This window comes from Euleptes europaea, chromosome 15 (genome assembly GCF_029931775.1).
Source record: "Euleptes europaea isolate rEulEur1 chromosome 15, rEulEur1.hap1, whole genome shotgun sequence".
Classification (NCBI taxonomy): Eukaryota; Metazoa; Chordata; class Lepidosauria; order Squamata; family Sphaerodactylidae; genus Euleptes; species Euleptes europaea.
In genome coordinates this window covers 59,397,267-59,421,761 of record NC_079326.1, presented here as the reverse complement: position 1 = coordinate 59,421,761, position 24,495 = coordinate 59,397,267, and the positions used below count along the sequence as shown (strand labels likewise).

The 24,495-nt window shown below is 46.5% G+C and overlaps 1 protein-coding gene across 4 annotated transcripts in view; it reads left to right on the top strand.

The window, feature by feature from the left end:
* Positions 1-24,495, top strand: part of IKZF2 (IKAROS family zinc finger 2) — an 82,387-nt gene that overhangs the window by 29,127 nt on the left and 28,765 nt on the right. For 2 of the 4 annotated variants that reach the window (XM_056861130.1, XM_056861128.1), the window contains exons 3-4: positions 10,408-10,677; positions 22,985-23,152. In XM_056861130.1, coding sequence (XP_056717108.1) covers positions 10,408-10,677; positions 22,985-23,152 — 438 coding nt within the window. The remainder of the gene's footprint in view (positions 1-10,407; positions 10,678-22,984; positions 23,153-24,495) is intronic. The other 2 variants (XM_056861129.1, XM_056861127.1) reach the window with 1 other exon arrangement.

The following is a 24,495-nucleotide window of genomic DNA, read 5'->3' as shown; positions in this document are numbered from 1 at the left end:
GTCAGGATTTCGAAGGTGCCAGCAGGCTCAGAAAGGTTAGGGGCCCCCTGTAGTAGGCAGTGGTTAGAAAGTGAGCGGAAGGTACCTTCTCCTGGTGGAGCCCCTCACTCACACATACATGAGGACGGGGTGTGTGACCCTGGATTCAAGGGCAGGAGCAAGTGAAGATATAGTAAATCAGAGAGTTCTTTGGAGTTCGCACATAGCATACTGCCCCGACAGGTTGGTGCATACTGCCTGTTGGCCGCTGGTTATCGAACCATGGTCAGAATGCCAAGGTGTGGTTAGGTGTTACTCGGCCGTGGTCATTTCAGGAGGATCTTGTCTGTCAGCCGATCTGGGGGCAAACCTGGCAGCAGACATCTCCACACAGGTTCCTTTCTAAATAATTCTCGCTGTTTTATTTTGTTTGTTTTGTAATTGCAAGGAGGAAAAAGATAGAGAACTGTTCAGTGAAATCATTTGCACTTCTAAAAAGGATACCAAACAATGGCAAATTTATCTTTCAAATTAAAAAAATAATAATTGAAAGGTATTTTTGTTCTAAATTTAATGCTTTAGAATAATTGACTATTTTACAGATTCATTGGCGAAACTTTTTGTCCAGAATGAATACATTCTTATTGCAAATGCAGTAGATTATAGAGGGGGGGAACCCCCTCTGGTTTTATTCATTTATTGTCAAAACAGACTCATTCTTCTCAGGATTCCTTGCTGCAACCTTAGCTTCTTTTGGGGGAAAACGGGTAATAAAGAAGTATTCATACTGGGTATTTCTAATTTTATAAGTTTAGGACATCTTTACCTAAAGAATGTTTCTCCCCTGAGCACATTTCTCTGTTGTTCACCGTGTCTGTATTGTGGCGATGTCATGAAGGACCCTCTTTTACAAATCACCGCGGAGGTATTTGTTAGCAGAGGGGAGAACCACCGGTAGCTTTCCTAGAAGGCTTTTAAAGTGTGCATGTCTTCTCTGTTTCTCTCTAGGCGCTCCTCCCTGTGGGAATGGGGAAACAAAAGGCCTTGTTTTTCCCACCGCAGAGTAGAGAATCAGGCACCTGACATTCTTAGACTGACTTTTCTAGTTCCAGCGCTATAGAATATGAGCCCTCCCTCCCCCCAGCTGTTGTTAGGTCACAGTGATACTATGCGAGTATTTGTGTGTTCTCATCTTTTCCCCTGAGAGTTACTATTCCGGTGCTTCCTGCTATAGGAGACCTCAGCCACCCAACCCAGTATAGCCCATGTCGGGGCCTGCCAGGCGCTTAACAAAGTCAGGTTGATTGAGACCTTGGTGGGCGACCCAGATTGGGCCGGCCCCCAAAATGGTACTATGCAGCCTGCTTGGTCTTTGTTTCATCCACATGCTAGAGATACTGCTGATCGAATTTCCTACTGGGCTGTTTCCTCTCTCCTTACTTACTTCAGTCGTAGTGGTTCTAAGAAATGTCTATTTGAACAGTCCCAGGAGACTGAAGTAGTTAACTCTGAATCTGGAACGGAGACACTGACTTCTTCATTCTTCTTCAGTGGTGTGCCAACAGGAGGTGGGCTGCCAAATCCCAGTGTGGGCACCAGCCGCGCAGAGCAGCCCGACAGGTCTTAAAACTGTGAAAACGAGGGGCTTCACAGAGCCCCGATAGACAGCTGCTTGACTTGGTGCATCTCAAATTACATAGACCTGCTCTAGATCATAAGCCCTCAAGGAACTATGTTGACCTTTATCTTCCTAACCTAGTGGGATTTAGTGCCAAGCTACCACCTGAGAATGTTTCAATTGACAATGTTTAGTAGTTCCATGACAAGACACCTTTTCTCATGTGAACTCTGTGGAGAGTGAAGATCTAGTAGGTAGTTTCAGGGGATAGGCGTGTGCGGTAGAACAGCTAGATTCAAGTCCAAGAGCACCTCAGGGACCAACCAGATTTTGGGGGTATCAGCGTTCAAGAGTCAAAGCTCCCTTTGTCAGGTATCCAATGAAGGCAGCTCTGACTCTCGAAAGCTCCTACCCTGAAAATCTGGTTGGTCCCTGAGGTGCTGCTGGACTCGAATCTAGAAGAACACATGAAGACATGAAGCTGCCTTATGCTGAATCAGACCCTTGGTCCATCAAAGTCAGTATTGTCTATTCAGACCGGCAGCAGCTCTCCAGGGTCTCAAGCGGGGGTCTTTCACATCACCTACTTGCTTGGTCCCTTTAACTGGAGATGCCAGGGGTTGAACCTGGGACCTTCTGCATGCAAAGCAGATGCTCTGCCACTGAGCCACAGCCCTTCCCCATAAAAATGATGCCAGTCTTGCTCCATCCAGCACATGAACACATGAAGCTGCCTTGTACTGAACCAGACCCCCCTTGGTCCATCAAAGTCAGTATTGTCTACTCAGACCAGCAGCGGCTCTCCAGGGTCTCAGGCAGAGAGGTCTTTCACATCACCTACTTTCACATTGCATGCAGAAGGTCCCAGGTTCAATCCCCGGCATCTCCGGTTAAAAGGACCAGGCAGTAGGTGATGGGAAAGACCTCTGCCTGAGACCCTGGAGAGCTGTTGCTAATCTGAGTAGACAATACTGACCTTGGTGGACCAAAGGTCTGATTCAGTATAAGGCAGTTTCATATGTGATACTGGAGATCCAAAAACTGATCTTCCTGTTTTGGGGAGGGGCTTTGGCTCAGTGGAATAGCTTCTGTTTTGAATGCAGAAGGTCCCAGCTTCAGTCTTCAGTTAAAAGAACCAGGCAGTAGGTGGTTTGAAAGACCCTCAGCCTGAGAGCCTAGAGAGTCTGAGTAGGCAATACTGACCTTGATGGACTGATGGTCTGATTCAGCATAAGGCAGGTCCGTGTGTGTTTGTGGGGCCGCGTGGTTGAAAAATGGTTGAGAAGAGGAAACTAATAAATAAATAAGAGCAGCCAGTGACTAATATAAACACTCAGTAAGGTGATCATCAGTAAGTGGTGAGTGGGGCTTAGTTCTTTTTGAGGCATCTTTACAGAAGCAAGATCTGAGAACCCCATCGTTCTTTCATGCTGCAGTCCTGACACCAAAGTAAAACACTACCTGGGTAGCCACAATTTGCATAAACTGGAAAATTTGATTTCCTGACAGCTGTGATAAAAACCTGTTCCTGATCATTTAAAGGCTATTTTCTTTCCCATTATCTAGTTTACTTCTCCTGAAGTGCAATAAACAGCAATTGAGGTGACTAGTTCTGAAGAGCCAGTAATGCATGCAGAAGAGAGAGCGTGCATATGCGCTGGGGATTTTACCTTTGCTTTTGCAACGGCGAATGTGTCCCCTTGAGGATAAAGAGTGGTGTAATGCCGAGTGCGGCTGCAGCTGGTGAAATCCCGAGGGGGTGCTCCGCTCTGGCATATGCTGTTCGGATGGTCTTGGCCATAATGTGTGCGTGAGGGTGTTCTCATTGTTGCCAGTTTCAGTATACTGCAATCCCCAACTCTTAATTCCACTGGTGTTTCCGAAACCTACAGAGCAATCCTAAGCAGGTCTACTCAGAATCCTATTCAAGTCTACTCAGTGGGGAGTGGGGCTTACTCCCAGTATGGTGAGGGGTCTGGAGACCAAGTCCTATGAGGAAAGGTTGAAGGAGCTGGGTATGTTTAGCCTGAAGAGAAGACTGAGAGGGAATATGATAACCATCTTCAAGTACTTGGGGGGCTGTCACATGGAGGATGGTGCCGAGTTGTTTTCTGTTGCTCAAGAAGGTCGGACCAGAACCAACGGGTTGAAATTAAACCAAAAGAGTTTCCGTCTAGACATTAGGAAGAATTTTCTATCAGTCAGAGCGGTTCCACAGTGGAACAGGCTTCCTCGGGAGGTGGTGAGCTCTCCTTCCCTGGAAGTTTTTAAGAAGAGGCTAGATGGCCATCTGTCAGCAATGCTGATTCTGTGACCTTAGGCAGATGATGAGAGGGAGGGCATCTTGGGCATCTTCTGGTCACTAGGGGTGTGGAGGGGGGAGGTAGTTGTGAATTCCCTGCATTGTGCAGGGGGTTGGACGAGATGACCCTTGTGGTCCATTCCAACTCTATGATTCTATGTTCTAAGGATTAGAGGAGGAACTTGTTCCATGCTTCCTAACATTTTTTGGAAACAGCCTTTCAGGAACTGGTTATTGTTTGGCCCATGTCCATAAACCACAGCGGCGGGGGTGTGGGTGGGTGACCTTACTTCCATGTTCTTTATATCAGGTCAGGACCAGTTTGCTGGGCTTGAGCTATTTATCTTTCATGTATTTTTGCAGCTCTGACTTCTAATCTCAGAATATAGCTATCTGTGTGTTTTCCTAGAATCATAGAATCATAGAGCTGGAAGGGACCACCAGGGTCATTTAGTCCAATCCCCTGTACAATGCAGGAAATTCACAACTACCTCCCCCACACACACCCAGTGACCCCTACCCCATGCCCAGAAGATGGCCAAGATGCCCTCGTTCTCACGATCTGCCTAAAGTCATAGAATCTGCATTGCTGACAGATGGCCATCCAGCCTCTGCTTAAAAACTTCCATGGAAGAAAAGCTTACCTCCTCCCAAGGAAGACAGTTCCACTGAGGAACCACTCTAACTGTTAGAAAATTCTTCCTAATGTCTACATGGAAACTCTTTTGATTTAATTTCAACCCGTTGGTTCTGGTCTGGCCTTCTGGGGCAACAGAAAACCACTCGGCACCATTCTCTATGTGACATCCCTTCAAGTCCTTGAAGATGGTTATCGTTTCCTGTATTCCTGTATTCCTCTTTTACCAGAATCATGTGGGATGAAACCATAGGGCAGGTTAATCATGTTACTGGAGCAGCATATGGATTGCGGGGGGGGGGATTTTGCATTCCTTTTCTGTGCTGTCACTGTGCCTATGGCCAGGGACATGGTCCCATGTACCATTTCTGTTATCTCCACAGTTGAACAAAGAAGTTTGCTCAGGCTGCCAGCAGGAGAAAAATAATGTAAAAAAGAAAAAAAAACACCCTAAAATAATCTTTAAAAGTTATTTCAGTCTATTGTAGGGGTTGCCAGAAAGTCTGCTGTTTTGGCGTAGAGTTTCTAGCGATTCCTAGAGAGGCGTGACACCACTTCCCTGATTGCCTGATGGCACCCTCCCAAGCTGGTTGCTGGGCCATGCCTGGCAAGCCGAATGTCTGCCATGATGCCCCTTAACTCAGACATTAGAAGGTCTTGTGGGATTCTAAAAACTTTAACTTCCATTGTAAACAACCCTTATTTTCTAGCTGCCCTCAGGAAGAAAAAAACCAACCTAAGAGCGTTTTTCAAACTTGTTTACTATTTACAAATTGTTAGATATACACCCCTTATGGCTCTATATGTCTATATCTATGTATGTAGGTTTCTGAATGTGAAATTAAAGCCTTTGAGTTTGTCTCTTTGACCGTTTGGCTTTGTAAGATCAGGGTTTTTCTAACACCAGAATTTACAGTTTTGTGTTTTCTTCCCCACCCCCCTGTGAAAATCTGCTGGAATAGGGACTTAACAAAAGCTTTTGCTATTGCTTCCCCTTTGTACACCATCCATCAGTCCCCGTGTTCTTGGGACACGTTCATGGAAGCATAAAATGTAGTTGGAAAACAACGGCTGGTTTGTTCCTCTTTCTGCCGAGGTTCTCGCAGACGAGAGGGGAAGCGTTCCTGTCCTGGCTGGATTCTGCTGGCCGATCCCAGTTGTAGCACAGAAGTGAAGGAAATCATATCACCATCTGGAAGAACAGGAAAGCTCCAGTGAGCCGCAGCTCAGCCGGCCCAGTCCCAGGCAAACGGGTTCAGACACCACTGCAGGCAGTCCGAGGATCCTGTTTCCTAGGGACACTTTTCGTGGTATCGGCTCCTAAACGGCAAAGAAAAACAGCATTCCTGAAATAATGACCCCGTTCATTTGTTGCGCCAAATTCTGCCCAGATAAGGCCTTGAAGACCAGAGTGTGACATAATCAGAGTTCTTCTATCTCAGCAGCCATCTTAGTTTCTGCTTTTCTTTGAAGAAGGGGAATGCCAGGATCTTCTTGCTTCCTTGGGCCATCATGAAGCAATCTGCGTTTGCCCTTTTTCTATCCTAAAAATGTTAAAGAAGAGTTGGTTTTTATACGCTGACTTTCTCTCCCACTTAAGGGAGACTCAAGCCAGCTGACAATCCCCTTGCCTTCCCCTCCCCACAACAGACACCCTGTGAGGTAGGTGGGGCTGATAGAGCTCTAAGAGCTGTGACTAGCCCAAGGTCACTCAGCTGGCTTCATGTGTAGGAGCGGGGAAACCAACCGGGTTCTCCAGATTAACCTCTGCCGTTCATGTGGAGGAGTGGGGAATCAAACCCTTTTCTCCAGATCAGAATCCACCACTCCAAACCACCGCTCTTAACCACTACACCATGCTGAGTTTACTCAGGAGTATTTGGTGAAGTACCTTGTCAAAATGTCAGCCAGGTCACTGTTGTCTACATGCATGTGCCACAATCCCACACCGCTGTGTTGCTCACGTCTTGATTTCCCCCTTGCTCGAGAGCCAGGGAGCTGCATTTCGCAGCCAAGGTCCAAAGAAACGCTTTCCTAGTTCCATGTGAAAACATTTCTTTGCACTTGTATTTCCTGAATATTAGCCCTCTCCCCATGCCATGTAGCTCACAATGCTTTTAGAAATGGGAGAATTTTCAAGAACAGTTTGGATGAGCCATGAGGGAAGAGTCTGGTGGTCAGTTTTTTTAAAAAAAGAGAAACGAATGTGCTCATCCCCACTGCGTGCTCCTGTTCCCTCTGTGAACTCCTCGCTTTCAGGAAGTCACAGTTTGCTGTTAATCTGAACTGGGTGAGGAAAGGTACAGGTGCATTTCCGCCGTTTCTGCTGACTGGAGTTTGATTTCTGCCCGCAAACTGGCAAAAGGGGGTCGGGCGACAAACTGCCCTCGTGCCCAGCAAGAGCAAACGCAGGCTGTGGCTTCGAACGTATTCAAACACGTCCACTTCTGAACTTGGGATGCCCGGCGTTATTTCATTTGCCACTAGATGAAGTTGAACGGGATTATAGTTTGCTCTGTAGGCCGGGCATATGGGACTGTTTAACAGAGGAAAGCTTCCTTCGGCTGCACGTCCCGATTAGCAAAAACCTAATTGCTGCTACGCTTCACGGTCTTTTATAGACAAGCAGAGGAGATTAATGGCAAATAAGAGCACTTGTGAAATATTTACAGGACATCTTTGCTTTTGTTTGCCTTTCTTGTGGTATTGTGAGAAAGGAAACATGTGAGCAAAAGCTGTCGATTTAAACATTGTGTCAGAAAATATCCAGAAATTGCAAGTTGCTACACAGATGTATGGACTTAATGAGGTACCACAAGGCCATTTATTTACAGTAAAGACTGCGGCACACACAGAAGCGAAGGAAAGTTTGCATTCCTGAGTAACTTTACATTTCTTTCTTTCTTTTCATTGCCATCTGTCGCTGGAACAAGAAGTACAGACCAGAAACATATAGTGTGTGTGTGTGGGGGGGAAATCTTTAATAGCTATTTAATTGCATATTTTGCCAGTTTAATTTGACGGAACGTATGCACTGGTCCAGTCATCTCAACTAGTCTAGGCTTCAAAACTGAACATGAGAACTAATACGGGCTGTTGCCCACTTTGTCAAAGGATGCCAAGCAGACTGGACGTGTGGAACTCAGAGGTGTTAGTTAACATTGTGAAGTCCACATGGCTGCTGCACTCATAGACACATAGAGTTGGAAGGGACCACCAGGGTCATCTAGTCCAACCCCCTGCACAATGCAGGAAATTCACAACTACCTCCCCCCACCCCAGTGACCCCTACTCCATGCCCAGAAGATGTCAATAAAAACCTGTCCAGCATCCCTGGCCAAACTGCCCTGGAGGGAAATTGCTTCCTGACTCCAAAGTGGCGATCAGCCTTTCCCTGGGCATGCAAGAAAGGACCACGAGATATAAACGCTGACTCATAAGAACATCAGAGAAGCCCCACTGGATCAGACCCAGGCCCATCAAGTCCAGCAGTCTGTTCACACAGTGGCCAACCAGGTGCCTCTAGGAAGACTCACAAACAAGATGACTTACAGCAGCATTCTCCTGCCTGTGTTTCACAGCACCTATTATATTTGGCAAGCTCCTCTGATCCTGGAGAGAAGCTGTCATATACTGAATCAGACCATTGGTCCATCAAAGTCAGTATTGTCTGCTCAGACTGGCAGCGGCTCTCCAGGGTCTCAGGCAGAGGTCTTTCACATCACCTCCTCCCTGGTCCTTTTAACTGGAGATGCTGGGGACTGAACCTGGGACCTTCTGCTATGCAAAATTTGCCTTGAGTTCCATTGAAGAAATGTGTGATGTTAACGAAATAAAGTCCTACCTATCCTGTTGGCCATTCCTCCCCACTTCCTTAACAGTATTTTTGCAAAGGCTTAACCACATACAGTGGTCAACCCAATAACAGTTTAAAGCGCTTTGCAAAATAAAAAGAACTCATGGTCCTCACAGAGTTGTGATTTGGAGTGTTACTGATTTCAGTAGGAAATTGCCGCATGCATGCAAATCTCTCCTATTAAAATTACTGGATTGTATCCTCTGTTCATTATATAAACAATTATATAAATATACATGTGTATCTGAAGGTGAGTGAAGTAAGATTAAGGCAGTGGGAATTACCTAAGTAGCAAACGACTTCTGCAGAGCGGAGGAGATCCCTGCTGTAGCAGCATTCCCCTCCTTGGAGACCTGCCGGTCCCAGGTGGAGAGGAAATCTTCACTCAGCAACAAGCTCTAATGGCAGGTTCCCGACAAGGGTAAGGTCTGAGGACAGGGAGGGTGGAGATGTTTCGCAGCAAGCGCGCACGGCTTGGCTTTGGTGCCGAGGTGATGCGAAGGGAGATGGGTGACTTCATACCTTTTCTGCTCCGCGTGGATGTCTTTGGATGCAAGTGGGTTCAGGCGGTGTGTTTGAGTGGAAGCGGACTTGCTGTTTTGCCCTGCCGTTCTCCCCAACTGGATTCTAGCCAGAGTTTAGAATGGAACATCACAGGCGAATCAAGGGGTTGTTAGGAAATCTTTCGAGTATTAAGTGTGTTTTGTCAGTTGGTTTCCGATGTGCAAACCACCACAATCTGTCACTCCAGTGGATGTGTCTGGTGAGGAATTGACCCTTCTGAAAATCAAGACTTGTTGTTTAAGAGGCAGGGTGAAGAGCAAGAACCAAAATATAGATCAGTGCTCAGAGGAACAGAAAATGGTCTTCTCACGAAGATTAGTCAAATCATTGGCTTGGACCCCATGGAGTTTTTTCCTCTGGCGGAGGGGTACACACTTCATGAAAGGCAACTTTCTCGCCACCTCTCTCCTTCAGCAACCCCCCCCCCCAATCTTATCACTGGAGGTCCCCCAGGAACAACTTTTAGGGGGCATTTCAGGCTGCCACAGGGTGGGAGGAGGCGAGAAAGTTTCGTTTTGTAAGTGCATATCCCTCTGCCTGAGGAAATACTCCATGGGATCTAAACTATTGTTTAGTGAAATAAATTTTGAAAACTTTTATCAAAAGCATTTTCAGTGGCAAAAAAAAGTTTCAGTGAAGGCTGACTGAAACTTTTCTCAAACTATTCTCCCGCTGATAATGCTTTTGGTTAAAGTTTTCAAGGATTATTTAACTAAACTATGATTTGACTGAGCTTAATAGTAAGAAGACAAGCTTGTATGTTTTGTAGTCAAATAAGGCCAACCATTCTTCCTCCCTGGTGAGCTAGTTTGGCCTCACAGGTAGTCAGGGGTCCCCAACCATTTTGAGCCGGTGGGCACATTTGGACTTCTGACACGGCGTGAGGGGCACAGCCACAAAATGGCTGCCGCAGGAGGTGGGGCCAGCCAGAAAGAGGCTGCCGCAGCTTACCCATCAGTCACACGGTCAAGATCCTTGTGCTGTGGTGGCCGCTGCTGTCCAAATATTGCTTTAAGAAAATCCCCACAGCCGATCAGTTCTCCAGTGGCCACTGAGAAGCCTTGCTGAGCAAAAGATCCACCTTGTCCTGCCCACTTTACATAAAAATATACAGAAGGACACAAGAAAAGCCCTGCTGGATCAGACCCAGGCCCATCAGGTCCAGCAGTCTGTTCACACAGCGGCCAACTGGGTGCCTCTCGGAAGCCCACAAACAAGTGTTTATAAAAACACTTAATGGGTGCCACGTGCACTACGTTTGGGACCCCTGCAGTAAGTCAACACTGACCCTCAAGCAATGCACAGTGTGCTAGTGTTGGGAAATGTCCCGTGAACCAGTTTTGGAATCTTCCAACTTTTACAACTAACATAAACAGCAACACTTGTTCGTTATTCTAGCAGTTCGGGGAAAAACAAAATTAACAGTAATGTCATCTTTTTTTAATTTGCAGCAAATTCCATAAAGCTAGAAATGCAAAGTGATGATGAGGATTCTGACAGGAAGCCCCTGAAGCAGGAGGACGGGCTCAGGGGCCACGACGAAGGGGGCCGCCTGGAGGAGCCTCTCTCTGAGAACCACGAGATGGTGGACCACAGGAAGCTGCAGGAGCTGTCGGGCGAGGGAGGAATCCGGCTTCCGAATGGTAAACTGAAATGTGACGTCTGTGGCATGGTTTGCATTGGTCCCAATGTGCTTATGGTACATAAAAGGAGTCACACTGGTAAGCAGCCGAAAGAAAAACGTGATGACTGCCTTTGGTTTCTCGTGTTGATGTTGCTGACGTGCTCTCTTGCTTTTCTCTGTGCCCCAACGGGGGCTAGGGATGGTGTTGCTCTTCAGAGTGGATGTCTGTTGGCGGGGAAGGGCATGTGGCTCAGTGGAAGAGCCTCTGCTTTGCATGCAGAAGGTCCCAGGTTCGATCCCCAGCACCTCCAGTTAAAGAGGTCTGCTTGAGACCCTGGAGAGCTGCTGCCAGTCTGAGTAGACAATACTGACTTCAATGGACCAAGGGTCTGATTCAGTATAAGGCAGCTTCATGTGTTCATGTGGATAAAGAAGGGGGGGATCACAGCATAGACTTGCAGACTGAACCACTTCACAGCAATAGAAATATCATTTCCCCGTAAGGTGTCATTCTTTGTGAAGACAGATTTAGTGGGTAACAGTGTTTGTCTGCACTAGAACAGGTAGATTCGAGTCCAGTAGTGCTTTAGAAACCAACACAATTTTCGGTGTATAAGCTTTCGAGAGTCAAAGCTCCCTTCGTCAGTTACCCAGTGTGGATTCCATGGATTATGGTTTTTATGGATTATGGTGAGCCAACGTGGTGTAGTGATTAAGAGTGGCGGACTCTAATCTGGAGAACCAGGTTGGTTTCCTTCTCATGAAGTCTGCTGGGTGCCCTTGGGCTAGTCGCAGTTCTCTCCAGACACTACCAGCCCCACCTACCTCACAATGTGTCTGTTGTGGGGAGAGGAAGGGAAGGCAATTGTAAACCAGGTTGATTCTCCTTAGAAGGGTAGAGAAAATCAGGGTATAAAATCCAGTTCTTCTTCTTACCTGATGAAGGGAGCTTTGATTCTTGAAAGCTTATACCTCAAAAATCTTGTTGGTCCCTAAGGTGCGGGTGGACTTGAATCTTGCTCTTCTTTGTAAGGGCACATTCCCCACCAGCTTTCTTAAAGCTGGTCTCCATTGCAAATTCCTATCTACCTTCAAGTGTTCAAGTGCCTGAGCCACTTGCCAAGAATAGGATATTTGCTAAAATCAGGATGGGTAGCTGTGTTTGTCTGTAGCAGTAGAAAAGAGCAAGAGTCCAGTAGCACCTTAAAGACTAATAACATTTCTGTCAGGGTAGGAGCTTTCATGAGTCACACAAAGCTCCCTTTGTTGGGTAAGAAGAAGAAGAAGAAGAGTTGCTTATTGTGGGGTAACATTTTAGCCTTCCAGGACAATCAGTTGCTGATTTAAGAGTAGCAGTTCTCTTACAAGGGGATTTCAAAGGGAGATTAGAAAGCGAGACTGCTGAATTACAACAAATAATGAAGCTCAAGACTATGCATTCTCCTGGATTGAATAGAGATCTGGGATTCCTGTCTCATTACCAGTGCTAATTTCTCCATGCCTACTATCCCTCTGCATATCACACCCAATCCAATCACGCCCACTAATGTCATTTACTTGCTTTTCACATTTCCATTTCCATTGTGTGTCTAATTCACTGTTCTCTACTTAAGGATAGATGGATTCGCATTCTAGCTGTATCTGAAGAGGTGAGCTGTGGCTCACAAAAGCTCATCCCCTGCCAGAAATTTTGTTAGTCTTTAAGGTGCTGCTGGACTCCTGCTCTTTTCTACTGCTAAAATCAGGACACTTTTCACTATGCAAAATATTTTAAAAACATGGCATGAGTGGTAAGACCTATCATGGAAGATGGATCTGTCTGCCACTGTTAGCCATATTGCTAAATGGAAACTCTGTGTTAGGACGCAGCCGATCCCTGAAGCTCATTGCTTTGGACGGAGGAGGGTGGCCCCTTGTTCTGATCCAAAAGGATTGTCCTTATTTTGCGTCTTTCTGATAAATGCATGCATAATTTATTTGTTTCCATTTTAATTGTTCGTGCAAGTCGTTTTCAGATATGGCGGAGTGTGTCTATTAAGAAAGAGTTCAGTCTCTGCCCTTAACCCTGAACCCTTTTATTTGGCTTCGCTCATTCCTGGTGTTAACTATCTTGGCAAAACCTGGTGCTTCCCACCTGCTACAGGTGTTAACTACAGGTGTTAGAATAGCATGCTCTTTGTGTGATTTTTTCTTGATGACTGGTTTGAATTTTATATAATTACATTTCACCCTGGACTGCTTTAATTTCATGACCCCTTACGTAACCTTGCTGTTTATTTGCTCTTGGTTTCCCCCCTCCTCCATACCCCTACGTAAAATGAATGTATGATGGAAATCTTCTCATTGAGCCTGAAGGAATGGGCTCTATTCCATGAAAGTGAATGCAAGCATAACATGATCGTAGTCTTGGTGTAGTGGTTAAGAGCCAGTGTGGTGTAGTAGTTTGGAGTGGTGGACTCTAATCTGGACTCTAATCCTCAGCATCTCCAGTTAAAGGGACTAGGCAAGTAGGTGATGTTAAAGACCTCTGCCTGAGACCCTGGAGGGCCGTTGCCGGTCTCAGCAGACAAGACTGACTTTGATGGACCAAGGGTCTGATTCAGTATGAGCCAGCTTCATGTGTTTATGTGAGAACCAGGTTTGATTCCCCACTCTGCCGCATGAGCGGCAGAGGCAAATCTGGTGAGCTGGATTTGTTTCCCCACTCCTCCACACGAAGCCAGCTGGGTGACCTTGGGCAAGTTACAGCTCTGTTAGAGCTCTCTCAGCCTCACCTACCTCACAGGGTGTCTGTTGTGGGGAGGGGAAGGGAAGGTGATTGTAAGCCGGTTTGTGTCTTCCTTAAGTGGTAGAGAAAGTCGGAATATAAAAACCAACTCTTCTTCTTCCTCTTCCTCGAGCTGGGTTGGTTTCCCCGCTCCCACACATGAAGCCTGCTGGGTGACTGTGGGCTAGCCACTGTTCTCTTCGAACTCTCTCAGCCCCACCTACCTCCCCACCTACCTGTTGTGGGGAGGGGAAGAGAAGGTGATTGTAAGCCACTTTGAGACTCCTTAAAGGTAGAGAAAGGCGGGGTATTAAAAACCATCTCTTCCTTCTGTTTCTCTTTCTCCTCCTCCTTCTCACCAAATCTGAAACTCGTAGTTTATATTTACTGCCATAGACTAATGCACCTTCCCCTCTGGAACATTCATGCGAAGTGTGTCTTATGAGGCTTGATGGAATTTGCAAGGAAATGGCTTTCGACGGGCAGCCGTGGCTCTCTGCTCTGCAGGCATCGCAAGGGTAAATATAGGGAGAATACCGCTAGTGAGCTCACTCTGCCTTGAAAAGCCTGCCCTGTTCCCGGTAGAAGTTCCATAATAAGACATCGCAAGCGGAAGATCAAACCATCCCGGAGGATCCGTTTCAGATAATCTGAGCTGAAATAGCCGGCAAGGGCACCGCATAGAGGTGCGTTACCTCCCCCCCCCCACCACCCTAAGTAAATTGGCTATTTCTTTAATAAGACAAAGCAACTGCATGCAGTGGGCACCGGTAACAGCCGTTTGTGGCACACAAGAGCGTCCAGGTCGTGGAACGGTGGCGGGAAGCGCCGTGGTGTTGCAGCCAATTTATGGCGACCTTGGTGGGTTTTCAAGGCAAGTTGTGAACGGAGGTGGTTTGCCATCGGCTGCCTCTGTGTAGCAACCCTGGACTTCCTTGGAGGTCTCCCATCCAAGTACTAAACCGGGCCGACCCTGCTTAGCTTCTGAAATCTGACAAGATCAGGCTAGCCTGGGCCACCAAGGTCAGGGCAGGCTGTGGAAGAGGCAGGACTTTTTCCTGCCTGCCTCGCCCTCACTCAGAGATTAAACACAAAGCCGAGTTTGTTTTATGGGGGGTGGGTGGGTTTGCACATGTAGTGTGTTGTGAGTACTGGCGGGAGGTTACGTGGCACGCTGCCCGTAAAGACTGGGCTCCGTGTCACCGTGTCCAAACGGCAGCCGGTTCATGACCCACCAGCAGCTGATCCTTCACTAATATTTACAGAAGAAGAAGAAGAGTTGGTTTTTATATGCAGACTTTCTCGACCACTTAAGTGAAAATCAAACCGGCTTCCAACCTCCTTCCCTTCCCTTCCCCACAACAGACACCCTGTGAGGTAGGTGAGGCTGAGAGAGCTCTAAGAGAACTGTGACTAGCCCAAGGTCACCCAGCTGGCTTCATGTGGAAGAGTGGGGAAACCAATCCAGTTCACCAGATTAGCCTCCGCCGCTCATGTGGAGGAGTGGGGAATCGAACCCGGTTCTCCAGATCAGACTCCACCGTTCCAAACCACCGCTCTTAACCACTACACCATGCTGGCTCTCTTACAAAGCTTCATTCTCAAGCTCCACAGCGTGTAGATGCAGGAATTAAAAACAAATTAAATATATGGATTTGGGGTAGGGGTGGAGAGAAAAGAATCTCAGGAACTTAAGTATGAAGGTATGTGTCAGGGTTTCAGTACCTCGTAGCATTCCAGTAGCATAAACTTCCCTCCAGACGTTACAGAGAGTTTAAAGTTTATTTCAGAGAAGCATACGAGATCAGTATCCTTGAGAAATTCAACGACAGAATAGCAAGGCAAAGACAAGACACAGCATATATAGAACATACAAAGAATTAATTACAAGTAGACTTTGAAATGCAAAAACATCAAGTCTCTTTGAAGCTTCCACAAGGTGTTAGGAATGACACTAGGAAAGTCGATCTCTGATTTACAACGGGAAGGCTTTGAAGTGGAGGTGTTACAGTTCCCAGTCTCCATCCCTTTTCCCATGGGATCGGAAGGGGGGAGGAATGAGCACGGAGCTTATTCATCCCGGGTCCGACTGGGTGCCCTCACTGACAGTATGAAAATAGTAAGGAGAAGGAGTAAGCAGAATAGGAAGAAGAAGGAAGAAGAACAGAGTGGGGGTGAAAAGAGGAGAGGGTACTGTCGTTCAGAGGAAAAACTGACCAGTGTGGCTGAGAAACGTCTGCAGGGTGAAAGGCTGCTTGGGTGACCCTGCCAGGGCCAATAGGGGATGCCCTGGGTGGGCGCTCAGTCCCTGGCAGCGCCCCCTCTGTGGGAGACCTGCAGCTAGGGTTGCCAACCTCCAGGTGGTAGCTGGAGATCTCCCACTATTACAACTGATCTCCAGGCGACAGAGATCAGTTCCCCTGGCTGCTTTGGCATTGGACTGTATGCCATTATACCCCATTGAAGTCCCTCCCCTCAACAAACCCCGCCCTCCTCAGGCTCCACCCCCAAAATCTCCAGGTATTTCCTAACCCAGAGCTGGCAACCCTACCTGCAGCCTACCTGAATGGGCTAGGAAGGCTGGTTCTCCAGCTCAAGGCGGCTTTTGATGTCCCTGAGGGGCACATGGTTGGGCATGCAGGTGAATGGAGGGTAGTGGCCCAGAATAACTGCCACTGAACTGGCCACAGAAGAAAATCACAGGCCGTCCCTGTGAAGCGCCCCTTCAGATTTTACCTTGCATTGTGGTAGTGGACAAGTGTACAGATGATTTGTACATTCAATGCCTTAAGCACTTCAGGGCTTTCTTCTTGAAGCAGCATCGTGACAAGAAAAGAAAAGAAATGGAACTCCGTAAGAAGCTTCCCTTTTGTTAGAAGTCCTGCACAGAGGAATGGCCGCCATTCATCCTGTGCAAATGCATCGGCTGTTCAAATATTCTCAGCTGTGCAGAAGTGGTTTGTCTTCTGCTGACTCCAAATGCCACTTCAGTTTTTTATGATCCAGAACTTTTCTTGATGGGTTTTCCTGTACACATTGAATCCCCTACTTTAATTTAAAAGAGAAAAACAATTCCATCCTATTGTCAGGAGCAGGCCATGAAGACGGTTCATGGTTGTGCTTCCAGGTGCTGTTTTGCAGTTCTCTCCAAGGCCAGCCCGTGCCCCGTGTTTAGACTTCATAGAGTCCTTCATAGATTCCTTTAGTGTGGGAATTGCCAAGTACTCCTTCCTGCCTCTGGGGGAGGGGGGGTTGCCTGGACTACCGGTTATCTCCTTTTGCTTTTCCATATATGCCATGTACCTTGCCGTAGCCCCTTACTAGTGTCTTTCTGAATATGGCTTCTGTAACCTGTCAATGTTAACCAATAAAACTGCTTTCATGGACTTGCCATCTGCTGGAATCTGTTTATGGGTTTGCCGCAGGGCTAGAGCTCACATTTATATAAAAGCTTGCATTTGATCTCCAATGCTGGGCTGATCATACCGTGGCTTCTTTCAAGGTGCTTGCAACGATTTCTGTGGCCAGGTCTACACAAGCATCAGAAGGAAATGGGTTTGATGTATTGAGTTCTGGGGTGGGAACCCCCTCCATCCTACAGACAGGAGAACATGTATTTGGATTATCTGTAGGTGAAAATCTCCTTGAAAGTAGCTAGATTCAAATCCAGAAGCACCTTAGAGACCAGCAAGATTTTTGAGGCATAAGCTTTTGAGAGTCAATGCTGATGAAGGTTTCTGGCTCTCAAAAGCTTATACCTCGAAAATCTTGCCGGTCTCTAAGGTACTTCTGCGCTTGAATCCAGCTCTTCTATGGCAGACCAACACAGCTACTCTCTGAAATGATCTCCCCGAGAGTAGAAAGGATCAGAACAGTGAGCAGGTTGAATGAGAATCTTCCTCCATGGTTATGTTGGTGCATTTATTTTCAGGGAATTCTTTTTCAAATGGGATGGAGCATTTCAGATGGGAGGAGGGTCCCACATCTTTGGTCGGAATGGTACAAAACAAAACAGAAGCCCAGGGGCAGCTTAAAGACTAGCAGGATTTATTCCACCATGAGCTTTTGTCGACCCTTTTGCTCCCCACACATGAACTCTGACTCACAAAAGCTCACGTTGGAATAAATCCTGTTAGTCTTTAAGCTGTCGTTGGACTTTTGTTTTGCTGTTTTGTTTTGAGAGCCAGCTTGGTGTCGTGGTTAAGAGTGGCAGACTCTGATCTGGAGAACCGGGTTGGTTTCCCCACTCCTCCACATGAATCCTGTTGGGTGACCTTGGGCCAGTCACAGTTCTCTCCAAACTGTCTCAGCCCCACCTGCCTCACAAGGTGTCTGTTGTGGTGAGGGAGAGGGAAGGTGATTGTAAGCCGGTCTGAGATTCCTTAAAGGTAGAGAAATTTGGGGTATAAAAACCAACTACTCCTCCTTCTCCTCCTCTCCTTCTCCTTCTCCTTCTTCCTACAGTTAGCTAACACGACCACCCCTCTCAATGGTGCAGCCTGCTCTCCGCTCTCCCACCATGCATTCTAGCTTTTGTGCAGTCTGAAGTGTAGTCAGCAACTGCTAAGTACTGGTATTCATTGTTCATTTTTGCCGAGTTTTCAAAAATCTCTTTGCAAATAAGCCAGCCCCAGGTCACAGCCCACAAACCGTTTGCTAGCCTACCTGAGTGCCCTTCTTTTTAGTCACCTGTGGAACATCAAACTGCCTGAACACGCAGGGGAGGGAAAGGTCCAACCGGTCCAGTTGACTGAAATCTCCCTACCTGCTCTCCTGGAGGCAGTTCTTACTTGTGGTGATGTAACAGGCCAGTATAACGTAAGCAACTAAATAAGGAGTAATTGAGGCTCTGAAGTGTAATTAGTTATCTGGCTTTCTCTGGAAATGACATGAGCATGTGCCAGGCATCACCTAGGGGACTTCCATGCACCTGCATTATGACTCTGGCTTCACTGCCAAAACCGACGACATTTATTAACGTTTTCTTAATAACCAGATGTCAATTAGTGACATCCAAGTGTTGCCCAGTTGACTGTCTTCTTAGGATGGGTTCTCACAACTGTATGGTCATGCAGGTTGCCCTGGAGCTAAGGAATGATTCCTGCCTTTAAACTCCCTGATTCTTCTTTAAACTGCCCTGGTCTGAACGTCAGGAGATCTAGAGAAGAAGAAGAGTAGGTTTTTATATGCCAACTTTCTCTACCACTTAAGGAAGAATCAAGCTGGCTTACAATCACCTTCCCTTCCCCTGACAGTCATCTTGTGAGGTAGGTGGGGCAGAGAGAGCTCTAAGAGAACTGTGACTAGCCCAAGGTCACCCAGCTGGCTTCCTGTGGAGGAGTGGGGAAACAAATCCAGTTCACCAGATTAGCCTCCTCCGCTCAAGTTGAGGAGTGGGAAATCAAACCTGGTTCTCCAGATTAGAGTCCACCGCTCCAATCACCGCTTTTAACCACTACACCACGCTGGCTCTCAGATGGGGACAGCAGCTTTTATTTATTATTTATTTTATGTAAAACATATTAGCCGCCTTTCTTCCTTATGGAGTGCAAAGCAGCTTGCAAGGTAGATAAAACACATTAAAAATATTTTAAAAACACCAATGGCCAAATCACCTAGTGGTCAGTTAACTGATATTATTGATAGCAGTTTTCCGATCTACTGATGGGTCACTTGTAAGAATATGTACATTTGATTTTTTGTCTCAGAACATCATCAATACTGCAACACACCAGGCAAGATAGCTCTGACCAAGTTTTACATGTAAGTACCATTGACGGTACTTCAAATGAAACCAGTGATGGTCCTGGTGGTAAAGATGGGGGTTCTCATCATTTAAAAGGTACACAGTACCCACACTCGCAGTGCTAGAGATGGGCTACATACAACTGATTTTAAACATCATGTGAGCATCTTGTTATATTATGTTAGAGTGTATCAATAAAAATAGTCAGGACATCTGTTTGGTAAACAGTAGCCTGGAAAGAGGCTGCAAAAAAATAATAATTAAAAAGAGACAAAAACCAAAATTTAAAACCACTACTCAGGACTGCAACTAAACTTAACCACATGCAGTCCTAAATAAAACTGTCTTCAGATGCCTCCTGAAGTTGGAAAGTGAGGGGGCCAGACACGCCTTCCTGGGGAGATTGTTCCATAGACATAGGGCTACCATTGAAAAAGCCCTCTCTCATGTACCCACCAAATGAGCTTCTTGGGTCGGTGGGAGAGTCAGGAGGGCCTCACCCTGTGATCCTAACTTCTGGGCAGGAATGAAAGGGAGAAGATGGTCCTCCAGCTACCCCGGTCCCAAGCCACGTAAGGCCTTAAAGTCCCCTGAGAGGTCAAGGGAATGTGTCTGACTGTGCTTGGAGCTGCAGAGTCAAGCCAGATGGACATGAGGGGGAGGCGTAATGGCCACAACGTTCAAGCCGAGCAGCAAACATCCTGCCTGCTTGATTCTGGCCTGGCCTCTCATTCTCTGATTGTATCAGGAGGCCCCGAGACGACGGGCAGCCCTAGCGTAGAAGAGAGGCGCCTGTCACTGTTTGATCTTCAAACTGCACACCCATGAAAAAGTAGTGTGCAGCTGAGAGATAACGTGAGGCCGATTCTCGGAAAAGTCTGTGAATGGCCACGCAGACCTTGCCGTCTTACAGTTGGTCACGAGCAAGTTGCATATATTCGTTTTATACAAAAGGATGCTGTAGAGTTATAGGTACAGAAGTAGGCCTGCGTCTGCCAAAAGCTGCCTAACTGACCGCTTTATACAATTCAGGGATACAGCTTTATACAATTCAGGGAGTATGCAGGGCTCTCATTGCTTTTAAATCGCTTTCATACCGCCTGTTGTCCTCTTGACCTGATTTCAGGTTCACTTTTTGGTGATGCCAAAAAGGCCGAAGCATGGCCAGGTGGGTAAGACTTGGCATGGAAGTGGAAAATCCCAGCACCGCTGAACCACGGGGAAGTCTCTACTACCAGGCTGGAGACCACCACCAGCAGCAGCTCTAACAGGGAGCTCAGAGAAGCAAGGGGGATGAGAACAACAGGGAGATTGCTCCCCTGCCCCTGGAGCCCAGCAAAGGGAACAAAGAATCAAGGCCAGCCGCTGTCTGGATCAGGCATCTGTGAAAGCCTCCAGGAGGATTATGGCCACCCTCTCCCCATTTGCCCCAAGGTGCTGGGGCCACTGCATACCCAGCCAGAGTTAACCAATCCAGAACAAAAATACTACTACTGGCCTGCCAGGATTTAGTTGCACAGGCCGAATTAATCTCATCCTCCAAGATTACATAATGTAGGAGGGAAATCATTCCCAGAAACCTACATCAAGAAGAAGAGTTGGTTTTCATGCCCAAATTTTCTCTACCCTTTAAGGAGAATCAAACTGGTTTACAATCTCATAGAATCATAGACTTGGAAGGGACCACCAGGGCCATCAAGTCCAACCCCCTGCACATGCAGGAAATTCGCAACTACCTCCCCCCCCACACCCCTAGTGACCAGAAGATGCCGAAGATGCCCTCCCTCTCATCATCTGCCTAAGGTCACAGAATCAGCATTGCTGACAGATGGCCATCTAACCTCTTCTTAAAAACCTCCAGGGAAGGAGAGCTTACCACCTCCCGACGAAGCCTGTTCCACCGAGAAACCGCTCTGTTAGAAAATTCTTCCTAATGTCTAGACGGAAACTCTTTTGATTTAATTTCAACCCATTGGTTCTGGTCCGACCTTCTTGAGCAACAGAAAACAACTCGGCACCCTCCTCTATATGACAGCTCTTCAAGTACTTGAACATGGTTATCATATCCCCTCTCAGTCTTCTCCTCTTCAGGCTAAACATACCCAGCTCCTTCAACCTTTCCTCATAGGACTTGGTCTCCAGACCCCTCACCATCTTTGTTGCCCTTCTCTGGACACGTTCCAGCTTGTCTACATCTTTCTTAAATTGTGGTGCTCAAAACTGAACACAGTACTCTAGTTGAGGTCTAACTAGGGCAGAGTAAAGCGATACCATCCCTTTGCGTGATCTGGACACTATACTTCTGTTGATGCAGCCCAAGACTGCATTTGCCTTTTTAGCTACCGCATCACACTGCTGACTCATGTTCAGTGTTTGGTCTACTAAGACCCCAAGATCTTTTTCACACACACTACTGCTCAAACAAATCTCCTTCTCTTCCTCTCCCCACAACAGACACCTTGTGAGGTAGGTGGGGCTGAGAGGGTTCAGAGAGGACTGTGACTGGCCCAAGGGCACCCAGCTGCCTTCATGTGGAGGAGTGGGGAATCGAACCCAGTCCCCCAGATTAGACTCTTCTGCTCTTAACCACTACACCACGCTGGTGTACAGTGTGCATTAATTCAGAAACTTTAATTAAAAAATTCATTATATGTCTTTTGTATTTCTGCAACTTGAAGCACTTGTTCCAGAGAACCTTATAATAACATTACGCTGTAGTTACCTACTCAGGTTCCCTTATGACGGAGCCAAGCTTGTTTGGGCCTTGTTCAAATAAATGGAGTGGTCTTTGAAGAGGTCGTGATGGAGAACCCCGTTGTTCAAGTTCACTCCAGGAGAACTTGCTGGATTAGTCACGTGGCAAGGCGAGCATGCCCCAAGGGTTTTGTCTCAAAGCCCATGTCTCTTCAAGCATGTGGGAGACCACAGACTGATTGGTGACCTCTTAATTAATTAGCAGTCTTTAGGAACAATTAGGAACCTGGCACGCGCATAATCCCATTCTGTTCCGTCTGTCTTTAATGAGACTCCTAGAAGAGCTGGTTTCATTCGCTGTCCCCAGACTGCAAATGGTGGTTGACTGGCCAAAAGTCTGCTTGACTGGCAGAGGGTCTCGGGCCAGAATTTGGCATCATTTGGAAGAAAAGAAGCTTCTCTCGTGAGAGGAGAATCACAAATCAGGCAGGGCTCTGCTCTGCTCATCCGTCAGTTCATTGGTCCGCTTTGCATGCAGGACAGGAGAATGAGGGAAGAATGAGCTACTCAGATGGATCCTACTGGAGATGGGGCTTGCCTCCCTCAGCTTGATCTGGGATTGGACTTGGGGAAGCCAAGCTGTTTGTCAAAAAAATAGAAATAAGGTTGGCTTTTTCCAAATCTAGAGATGTAAATTTTCCAGAAACCTCTTCTCCCCTGTTTTGCTTGCAGGGGGTGGGGTTGGTGGGAGGGGAGCAGGAATTAAATTTGGGGCAAAACTGAAATATATCCAGTACTTACTTTTCAATTGAGTTTTAATTACTTTTTAATTGAGAATTTCTGGTTTTATATTAATATTGTATGAAATCGAATGTTTTTATTGTGTTTTATGATTTATTGCTGATGTGAGCCGCCCTGAGCCCGACTCCAACTGGCAAAGAGGGCGGAATGAACCTCCAGAGTGTTTGATTTCCATGGTGAAAATCATGACTTCAAAAGGTTCCTCAGCTGACTCTCTAGTACCAAACTGCCACCAATGAAATTGTTCCAATTAAGTGTAATATAATATTAAATTTGTAATCTTTGTAGGTTTGAATTAGATATATTTACGAATGCATCCATATATAGGAGTACTGAATTGGTGCGTTTGTTGTCCCTGGTTTCTCAGTTATTTTCTGTTGTGTTTCTCCACCATAGGTGAGCGTCCCTTTCACTGTAACCAATGTGGAGCTTCCTTCACACAAAAAGGCAACCTCCTGAGGCACATCAAATTACACTCTGGGGAGAAACCATTTAAATGTCCCTTCTGTAGCTATGCTTGCCGGAGAAGGGACGCCCTCACAGGACACCTCAGGACACACTCTGGTGAGTCTCTGTTCTCTCTCTCACTTCTAAATTAAACTGTGATATGTAGTAGCAATATAAGGATGTTTTATTAGGGTGTCAGAAGTAAACTAGAGGCAAGTGAGTCGCTTTTTTCTCTCCCTGCGACTAAGTCTCAATGCTGCTTCTGAAGTTTAGTTAATTTTTATGGCTCTGCAAAGTTCATGCCAGCCCCTGGACAACTCTGTTGGTGTTACTGAAATTCCCGCTGCTTTTGTGAATCTGCCATCCATTCATTCAGGAAATGTTAACGTTTTCCCTGTCTCCATCAGCAAGTACCCTTATGACATGGGCATTCTCACAGTATAGTAATGCTTTCATGCCCCACTATCTCCGATAATCTCTTCCATGTAGTGAACACTACAAAACCCAAGCCGCATTTTGAAGAAATGGGCATGCGTAGAAACGGGTAAGCCAAGCAGTATAAAAACCGTGCTTCTGATTCATGGTGTGAGCGTAGAGATGGACTCGCTGTCTGTGATACGGGTTCCAAAATCCAAGAGGAAAGGCATTCCATCATTCTGGGGTGAGGTGTCAAAGTAACTCTGAGCAGCTGATCCTGTTAAAAAGTCACATATTGTGTAAAAGCTCAAATCTTAAACAAAAGCGTTTGGAACAAGGGTGGACAGCCCCTTTTTGGCACTTCTTTTCCATACCAATGGCTGGAAGATCTCTTCGGATGCATGTCTTCAACCCTTCCCCTTTAAATCTTAATAATGATGCCCAAAGTGACTTTTGCCAATACCATGCTTCCATGTACAGATCTCATCCCAGTTCTCTGTCCATTCCAATTCAGTCCCAGATAGTTGTTCAAAATGAATCCACACTGATTCTAAACTTCACAGGTAATCTATGGAATTTCCTGGGATTTTTACAAGGTGTTTTTTATATTGTTTCTCATTTTTCTTTTCCTTTAATAATTTCAACAATATTATTTCTCTTTTTTTATACACAAAGTTCTTTACCTTTTAAGTACTTGATAGGTCAACTCATGACTTAAAGTAATGATTTTTCTATGTCAACGCATGAGGCTAGATGGCCATCTGTCAGCAATGCTGATTCTGTGACCTTAGGCAGGTCATGAGAGGGAGGGCATCTTGGCCATCTTCCGGTCACTGGGGGTGTGGGGTGGGGAGGTAGTTGTGAATTTCCTGCATTGCGCAGGGGGTTGGACTTGATGACCCTGGTGGTCCCTTCCAGCTCTATGATATTATATTTCTGTTCTATGTGGATCCTCCTGTCATGCCAATTGGTATCTGGGCACTTTTAAAGAAACTAACTGGGTCTGTTTTCAACCCATAGTTTTGCATGTTTCACCCTGTCAA